Source organism: Oncorhynchus masou, chromosome 12 (genome assembly GCF_036934945.1).
Source record: "Oncorhynchus masou masou isolate Uvic2021 chromosome 12, UVic_Omas_1.1, whole genome shotgun sequence".
Classification (NCBI taxonomy): Eukaryota; Metazoa; Chordata; class Actinopteri; order Salmoniformes; family Salmonidae; genus Oncorhynchus; species Oncorhynchus masou.
In genome coordinates this window covers 7788048-7798047 of record NC_088223.1, presented here as the reverse complement: position 1 = coordinate 7798047, position 10000 = coordinate 7788048, and the positions used below count along the sequence as shown (strand labels likewise).

Sequence of the window (10000 nt, the reverse complement as noted above, 5' to 3'; positions counted from 1 at the left end):
GTGAGTCTCTACGAGTGATTACAGCTGTGAGTGTTTCTGGGTGAGTCTCTAAGAGTGATTACAGCTGTGAGTGTTTCTGGGTGAGTCTCTACGAGTGATTACAGCTGTGAGTCTTTCTGGGTGAGTCTCTAAGAGTGATTACAGCTGTGAGTGTTTCTGGGTGAGTCTCTACGAGTGATTACAGCTGTGAGTCTTTCTGGGTGAGTCTCTAAGAGTGATTACAGCTGTGAGTGTTTCTGGGTGAGTCTCTACGAGTGATTACAGCTGTGAGTCTTTCTGGGTGAGTCTCTAAGAGTGATTACAGCTGTGAGTGTTTCTGGGTGAGTCTCTACGAGTGATTACAGCTGTGAGTCTTTCTGGGTGAGTCTCTAAGAGTGATTACAGCTGTGAGTGTTTCTGGGTGAGTCTCTACGAGTGATTACAGCTGTGAGTCTTTCTGGGTGAGTCTCTAAGAGTGATTACAGCTGTGAGTGTTTCTGGGTGAGTCTCTACGAGTGATTACAGCTGTGAGTCTTTCTGGGTGAGCCTGCCTGCCGTCGTCTACCTTGTCCTCTACTGTGGATTACCGACCCCTGCCTGCCTTGACCTGTCGTTTGCCTGCCCCTGTTGTTACAATAAACATTGTTACTTCACACAGTCTGCACTTGGGTCTTACCTTGATTCCTGATAGAAACCGTTTTGTTTTATGATTTAGCTTTTGCTTAGCTCTATTCCGTGTATTTTTTTTAATCATTAACTCACTAGTCCTTGGTGATGACAAGCATACCCATAACATGATGCAGCCACCACCATGCTTGAAAATATTTTGTGGTACTCAGTGATGTGTTGTTTGCCCCAAACATAATGCTTTGTATTCAGGACATAAATGTAATTTCTCCGCAGTTTTACTCCAGTGCATTATTGCAAACAGGATGCATGTTTAAGAATATTTTAATGTACAGACGTCCTTCTTTTCATTGTGTCAATTAGATTAGTATTGTGGCGTAAGAAACAGTGTTGTTGATCCATCCTCGGTTTTCTCCTATCACAGCTGTTCTGTTCTAGCACCAATGCTTAGCTATATTACTTACCTTGAATTTGGCTCCCCTAGTGTTGATCTAGAGTATTTTCCTTTAGCTAGAAAATGACCCGTCACATGTCCTGTTAGGAGGAAGTTGTTCATCGTTGCCTCATGTAGAGCTCAGAGTGCTCTGTTTTAGTTGTCTGCTTACAATCTTCACCCATCCTTTATGTTGTATACCTTAGGAAGCTTTGTCACTGAGTATTTTCATTCCTTTTTCATATATCTTTCGTTTCAGAGCATTATTTGTGGAATAGATGTAGAGCACTAGCTTAATTGCTACAGTTTGTTAGCTTAGCTTTTGCTAGTTGTCAGTGTTAGCAAAATATCAGGTTACGTTCATATCTAGTATGTATTTTAAGGCAGATTACATTGTCTGAGGCAGTCTTTGTGTTTCAGTTTCACGCTCTTTCAACTAATATCTTGGGAACATGGAGATCATGCTTTGAGGGTTGTTGATGTGAATGCGTTCATCTTGCTGTCAAAATAAGCACAGTAACGCATACGGAGGACAGTATAACAGCCATTCAACTCTGTAACTGTTTTAAAGTCACCATTGAAAGATCCCAGAAATGTTCCATGCACACAAGGAAGGCTGGTCTCAAACGATCCCACAGGTGGTCGGCAAACCCTCAACCTTTTGGTCCGTACCCTTGAGTGGCATCGACTGTGTGACAAAATCATGCTGAAGTGGCAAATATCCTCTTTATATCGATATCCTCGTTTATAAACATAGGATCACTACAGTTTGTTACTTGTTTGTGTGTGTCATTACGGCTGTTTTTATCCACAGAAGATGGTTAAATGGAAACACCCTAGCGGGAAATTGTCACATCTATTTTCTATGCAAACTTTCTTAATGTAGATTAAAAAAAAAACACTGGACAAGTTAATTGAAACATAACTACTGTCACCCTTTGGCCAAGAGTGAATTTCCTATTGTGCTAATGGTTAAGATGCCTGGTTCCCCCAGTGGGAGACTTGGGTTCGGTCGTCTTAAAGAGGAGACCAAGGCGCAGCATGGTAAGCGTACATTCTTCTTTAATTAACAAAAGAACACTGAACAAACTATACAAAACAACAAAACGAACCGTGAAGCTAATATGCGTAGTGTAGACAGGCAACTAAACATAGACCAAGAACACACAAAATACCCAAGGATTATGGCTACCTAAATATGGTTCCCAATCAGAGACAACGATAAACAGCTGCCTCTGATTGAGAACCACTCTAGGCAACCATAGACATAAACACCTAAACTAGAAAAAAAAATTGAGACATACAAAACCCCCTAGACAATACAAAAACTAAACAATCCACCCTCGTCACACCCTGACCTAACCAAAATAATAAAGAAAACAAAGAATACTAAGGTCAGAGCGTGACAGGTTCAGACCCCACCCTGTGACATTAAGTCAAGCTGAGTCCATATTCCCAACTTGTTTGAAAAACATTTACTCCATATATGACAGACATGAAATTAGCTAAGCCTTTAATTTGGGCTGAGTAGTGTTTACAGCACAGAAATCACAAACGCCTTTCCATTGGAACATAGCCAGTGTATTTTCTCTCAACCACAAACCTATTATTAGAAAGAAGAGCCTGGCTAGGACAGGCAAGCCCCATACTATTGTGGAGGACTGGCTGGGACAGGCAAGCCCCATACTATTGTGGAGGAGAGGCTAGGACAGGCAAGCCCCATACTATTGTGGAGGAGAGGCTAGGACAGACAAGCCCCATACTATTGTGGAGGAGTGGCTAGGACAGACAAGCCCCATACTATTGTGGAGGACTGGCTAGGACAGGCAAGCCCCATACTATTGTGGAGGAGAGGCTAGGACAGGCAAGCCCCATACTATTGTGGAGGAGTGGCTAGGACAGACAAGCCCCATACTATTGTGGAGGAGTGGCTAGGACAGACAAGCCCCGTACTATTGTGGAGGAGTGGCTAGGACAGGCAAGCCCCATACTATTGTGGAGGACTGGCTAGGACAGGCAAGCCCCATACTATTGTGGAGGACTGGCTAGGACAGACAAGCCCCATACTATTGTAGAGGAGTGGCTAGGACAGGCAAGCCCCATACTATTGTGGAGGAGTGGCTAGGACAGACAAGCCCCATACTATTGTGGAGGACTGGCTGGGACAGACAAGCCCCATACTATTGTGGAGGAGTGGCTAGGACAGACAAGCCCCATACTATTGTGGAGGACTGGCTAGGACAGACAAGCCCCATACTATTGTGGAGGAGTGGCTAGGACAGACAAGCCCCATACTATTGTGGAGGAGTGGCTAGGACAGACAAGCCCCATACTATTGTGGAGGACTGGCTGGGACAGACACGCCCCATACTATTGTGGAGGAGTGGCTAGGACAGACAAGCACCATACTATTGTGGAGGAGTGGCTAGGACAGACAAGCCCAATACTATTGTGGAGGAGAGGCTAGGACAGCCAAGCCCCATACTATTGTGGAGGACTGGCTAGGACAGGCAAGCCCCATACTATTGTGGAGGACTGGCTAGGACAGGCAGGCCCCATACTATTGTGGAGGAGTGGCTAGGACAGACAAGCCCCATACTATTGTGGAGGACTGGCTAGGACAGGCAGGCCCCATACTATTGTGGAGGACTGGCTAGGACAGGCAAGCCCCATACTATTCTGGAGGAGTGGCTAGGACAGGCAAGCCCCATACTATTGTGGAGGACTGGCTAGGACAGGCAAGCCCCATACTATTGTGGAGGACTGGCTAGGACAGGCAAGCCCCATACTATTGTGGAGGAGTGGCTAGGACAGGCAAGCCCCATACTATTGTGGAGGACTGGCTAGGACAGGCAAGCCCCATACTATTGTAGAGGAGTGGCTAGGACAGACAAGCCCCATACTATTGTGGAGGAGTGGCTAGGACAGACAAGCCCCATACTATTGTGGAGGACTGGCTAGGACAGGCAAGCCCCATACTATTGTGGAGGAGAGGCTAGGACAGGCAAGCCCCATACTATTGTGGAGGAGTGGCTAGGACAGACAAGCCCCATACTATTGTGGAGGAGTGGCTAGGACAGACAAGCCCCGTACTATTGTGGAGGAGTGGCTAGGACAGGCAAGCCCCATACTATTGTGGAGGACTGGCTAGGACAGGCAAGCCCCATACTATTGTGGAGGACTGGCTAGGACAGACAAGCCCCATACTATTGTAGAGGAGTGGCTAGGACAGGCAAGCCCCATACTATTGTGGAGGAGTGGCTAGGACAGACAAGCCCCATACTATTGTGGAGGACTGGCTGGGACAGACACGCCCCATACTATTGTGGAGGAGTGGCTAGGACAGACAAGCCCCATACTATTGTGGAGGACTGGCTAGGACAGGCAAGCCCCATACTATTGTGGAGGAGTGGCTAGGACAGACAAGCACCATACTATTGTGGAGGAGTGGCTAGGACAGACAAGCCCCATACTATTGTGGAGGAGAGGCTAGGACAGCCAAGCCCCATACTATTGTGGAGGACTGGCTAGGACAGGCAAGCCCCATACTATTGTGGAGGACTGGCTAGGACAGGCAGGCCCCATACTATTGTGGAGGAGTGGCTAGGACAGACAAGCCCCATACTATTGTGGAGGACTGGCTAGGACAGGCAGGCCCCATACTATTGTGGAGGACTGGCTAGGACAGGCAAGCCCCATACTATTGTGGAGGAGTGGCTAGGACAGACAAGCCCCATACTATTGTAGAGGACTGGCTAGGACAGACAAGCCCCATACTATTGTGGAGGAGTGGCTAGGACAGACAAGCCCCATACTATTGTGGAGGACTGGCTAGGACAGGCAAGCATCCATACTATTGTGGAGGAGTGGCTAGGACAGGCAAGCCCCATACTATTGTGGAGGACTGGCTAGGACAGGCAAGCCCCATACTATTGTGGAGGACTGGCTAGGACAGGCAAGCCCCATACTATTGTGGAGGACTGGCTAGGACAGGCAAGCCCCATACTATTGTGGAGGACTGGCTAGGACAGGCAAGCCCCATACTATTGTGGAGGACTGGCTAGGACAGACAAGCCCCATACTATTGTGGAGGAGTGGCTAGGACAGGCAAGCCCCATACTATTGTGGAGGAGAGGCTAGGACAGGCAAGCCCCATACTATTGTGGAGGAGAGGCTAGGACAGACAAGCCCCATACTATTGTGGAGGAGTGGCTAGGACAGACAAGCCCCATACTATTGTGGAGGAGAGGCTAGGACAGGCGAGCCCCATACTATTGTGGAGGAGAGGCTAGGACAGGCAAGCCCCATACTATTGTGGAGGAGAGGCTAGGACAGGCAAGCCCCATACTATTGTGGAGGACTGGCTGGGACAGGCAAGCCCCATACTATTGTGGAGGAGAGGCTAGGACAGGCAAGCCCCATACTATTGTGGAGGAGAGGCTAGGACAGGCAAGCCCCATACTATTGTGGAGGAGAGGCTAGGACAGGCAAGCCCCATACTATTGTGGAGGACTGGCTAGGACAGACAAGCCCCATACTATTGTGGAGAACTTAATTCTTCCTGCTACCGTGGATACGGCTGGGGGGAAAAGCCAAAAAAACTATACAGGAAATGCCTTCATCAAACAACACTGCTTCACGACGCATCAGTGACATGGCAGGAGAGGTTTTGAAACAATTACTGCTTCGCAAACAAGCCAGTGAATTCTATGCATCACAGCTGGATGAGTCAACAGGCCTGGCACAGCTCCTGGTATATGCCTGTTACAGCTGGATGAGTGAACAGACATGGCAGGCCTGGCACAGCTCCTGGTATATAAGACAAAACACACCACAATTAACCCATGTCACACCCTGGCCTGACCAATTAAATGCAGACAAACACAATATAATTCGACCTGGGCGTGACAGTATTGACTTTTTTTTTTAATTGAGAGACGAGCTTAAAGTTCTTTATTGACTATAATTTTCACTTGTCTGACCTCTTGCATGATGACGAGTTTATCACACAACTTGCCTATCTGGGTGATGTTTTTTCTCGCCTGAATGATCTGAATCCTCTGTGGAGATGGGAGAATCCAGATGGACAACCATCTCTGCAGCACTCCACCAATCAGGCTTTTATGGTAAGAGTGGTCAGATGGAAGCCACTCCTCAGAAAAAGGCACACGACAGCCCACTTGGAGTTTGACAAAAGGCACCTAAAGGACTTTCAGTCCATGAGAAACAAGATTCTCTGGTCTGATGAAATGAAGATTGAGCTCTTTGGTCTGAATGCCAAGCGTCACATCTGTAGGAAACCTGGCACCAACACTACAGTTGGGGAGGCAGGGTAGCCTAGTGGTTAGAGCGTTGGACTAGTAACCGGAAAGTTGCGAGTTCAAACCCCCGAGCCGACAAGGTACAAATCTGTCGTTCTGCCCCTGAACAGGCAGTTAACCCACTGTTCCCAGGCCGTCATTGAAAATAAGAATTTGTTCTTAACTGACTTGCCTGGTTAAATAAAGGTTAAAAAAAAAAAAAAAAAAATACAGTGAAGTATGGTGGTGCCAGCGTCATGCTGTGGGGGATGTTTTTCAGCGGCAGGGACTGTGGAATAAGTAATGGGGTCTGAAATGTTTGCTGACCTTCTAGGCAGAGTTGCAAAGATAAAGCCACATCTCAGACTGGCCAATAAAAAGAAAAGATTAAGATGTGCAAAAGATGGGTAGAGGAACTCTGCCTAGAAGTCCAGCATCCCGGGATCGCCTCTTCACTGTTGACGTTGAGACTGGTGTTTTGCGGGTACTATTTAATGAAGCTGTCAGTTGAGGACTTGTGAGGCGTCTGTTTCTCAAACTCAGTTGTGCACCAGGGCCTCACACTCCTCTTTCTATTCTGGTTAGAGCCAGTTTGCGCTGTTCTGTGAAGGGAGTAGTACACAGCTTTGTACGAGATCTTCAGTTTCTTGGCAGTTTCTCGCGTGGAATAGCCTTCATTTCTCAGAACAAGGATAGACTGACGAGTTTCAGAAGAACGTTCTTTGTTTCTGTCCATTTTGAGCCTTTAATCGAACCCACAAATGCCGATGCTCCAGATACTCAACTAGTCTAAAGAAGGCCAGTTTTATTGCTGCTTTAATCCGGACAACAGTTTCCAGCTGTGCTAACATAATTGCAAAAGGGTTTTCTAATGATCAATTAGCCTTCTAAAAATATAAACTTGGATTAGCTAACACAACGTGCCATTGGAACACAGGAGTGATGGTTGCTGAAAATGGGCCTCTGTATGCCTATGTAGATATTCCATTAAAAAAAGAAAATGGCCGTTTCCAGCTACAACAGTCATTTACAACATTAACAATGTCTTCACTGTATTTCTGACCAATTTTATGTTATTTTAAAGGACAAAAAAAATGGTGGTTCTTTCAAAAACAAGGACATTTCTAAGTGACCCCAAACTTTTGAACCGAACTGTATATACCGGGTGTGTTTAATAATGACATTATCTTCTACTACCTTCTTCAGGGTGGATATATACTGAGTTTGTTTAATAATTCTGTGACTGTTTATCACCTGTTGTTTTGTGTCAACAGAGTCAAGCAGTAGAAACTATGGCGACTGCCCCAGAGACAGATCTACACTGCTGATGTTGTTCATCCCTGCTGGAGGCTGCTTGGTTATTTTCCTCATATTCCTTTACTTTCGACGCAAACGGACATCTGAATCACAAAATATGACAGAAATAACTGGGCGTAAACGAACTTGTGACAAGAACACTAGTCCTCTAGAGGCAAGGACATCCAACTGCGAATTGGACGTCTCACCTCCAAGCCCAGTACGTGAAGGTTAAGAGACTCCTTGTTCATTCTCTGCCAAGTCCAACGTGTGTTTCTGGTCTAGTAGCGTCATGGTAACATCCTCCCTGGAGCTGAGAATGCTGGAAATCCAGTAGTCAGTCTGGCAACAACAACGAATCAGTTTCATTAGGTGGTGGTACTATGAAATGACTCTTTTTTTCTCTCCATTGCCCAACATGGGTCAGATTACTGGAAAGGGATCCAGACACAAAGCTTCTATTGAGAGACTTTGTCATTACAGACCATTACAAACAGTCTGACAGATTTGGTGGGAGGGGCCCCAACCACAATCCAGAACAGTGTTTATGGGAAAGGAGTGGGAAATGCCTTTTGTGAAAGTATTCAGAACCCTTGAATTTTTTTGACATTTTGTTACATTACAGCCATATTGTCCTCATCAATCTACACACAATATCCCATAATGACAAAGTAAAAACAGGTTTTAAGAAATTTTGGCCAATGTATTAAAATAAAAAAATAAAAAAACAGATAGCTTATTTACATTAGTATTCAGACCCTTTGCTATGAGACTCTAAATTGAGTTAAGGTGCATCCTGTTTATTCTAAAATCCTGTTTTGGCTTTGTCATTATGTGTTTTTGTGTTTAGATATTTTTTTTAAATCAATTTTAGAATAAGGCTGTAACGTAACAAAATGTAGAAAAAGTCAAGGGGCACACCAGTATTGTTCAATATTTGCCCATTTATTATTTTTACAATTCTTCAATCTCCTTCAAATTGGTTGTTGATCATTGCTTGATTATCTTCCCTTAACCCTACCATCCCTTACTTAATTGAAGAAACTAATGGACAACAACTCTTAGGCTTCTACTTCCAGTTTATACATTCTATATACATTTTACGGACACTGTATAGTTTAAAATAGTTATATTTTGTCCCATCCTTCAGCTCCACTCAACCCCTCCCATCTATCTCTGAACACCATCCAGTCCTTCAGCTCCCCTCAACCCCTCCCATCTACCTCTGAACACCATCCAGTCCCATCCTTCAGCTCCCCTCAACCCCTCCCATCTATCTCTGAACACCATCCAGTCCCATCCTTCAGCTCCACTCAACCCCTCCCATCTATCTCTGAACACCATCCAGTCCTTCAGCTCCACTCAACCCCTCCCATCTATCTCTGAAAACCATCCAATCCCACCCTTCAGCTCCACTCAACCCCTCCCATCTATCTCTGAACACCATCTAATCCCATCCTTCAGCTCCCCTCAACCCCTCCCATCTATCTCTGAACATCATCCAATCCCATCCTTCAGCTCCCCTCAACCCCTCCCATCTATCTCTGAACATCATCCAGTCCCATCCTTCAGCTCCCCTCAACCCCTCCCATCTATCTCTGAACACCATCCAGTCCTTCAGCTCCCCTCAACCCCTCCATCTATCTCTGAACACCATCCAATCCCATCCTTCAGCTCCCCTCAACCCCTCCCATCTATCTCTGAACATCATCCAATCCCATCCTTCAGCTCCCCTCAACCCCTCCCATCTATCTCTGAACACCATCCAATCCCATCCTTCAGCTCCCCTCAACCCCTCCCATCTATCTCTGAACATCATCCAATCCCATCCTTCAGCTCCCCTCAACCCCTCCCATCTATCTCTGAACACCATCCAGTCCCATCCTTCAGCTACCCTCAACCCCTCCCATCTATCTCTGAACATCATCCAATCCCATCCTTCAGCTCCCCTCAACCCCTCCCATCTATCTCTGAACACCATCCAGTCCTTCAGCTCCACTCAACCCCTCCCATCTATCTCTGAACACCATCCAGTCCTTCAGCTCCACTCAACCCCTCCCATCTCTCTGAACACCATCCAGTCCTTCAGCTCCACTCAACCCCTCCCATCTCTCTGAACACCATCCAGTCCCATCCTTCAGCTCCACTCAACCCCTCCCATCTATCTCTGAACACCATCCAGTCCCATCCTTCAGCTCCACTCAACCCCTCCCATCTATCTCTGAACACCATCCAGTCCCATCCTTCAGCTCCACTCAACTCCTCCCATCTCTCTGAACACCATCCAGTCCTTCAGCTCCACTCAACCCCTCCCATCTATCTCTGAACACCATCCAGTCCTTCAGCTCCCCTCAACCCCTCCCAT

At 46.4% G+C, this 10000-nt stretch overlaps 1 protein-coding gene across 2 annotated transcripts in view; it reads left to right on the top strand.

The window, feature by feature from the left end:
* The window catches only part of LOC135549503 (CD276 antigen-like), a 37111-nt gene that overhangs the window by 25354 nt on the left and 1757 nt on the right, over positions 1–10000 (top strand). For both annotated transcript variants that reach the window (XM_064979516.1, XM_064979515.1), the window contains one exon: positions 7614–10000. This exon is cut by the window's right edge and continues 1757 nt beyond it. In XM_064979516.1, the coding sequence (XP_064835588.1) occupies positions 7614–7870 (257 nt within the window). In that variant the 3' untranslated portion in view covers positions 7871–10000. The remainder of the gene's footprint in view (positions 1–7613) is intronic.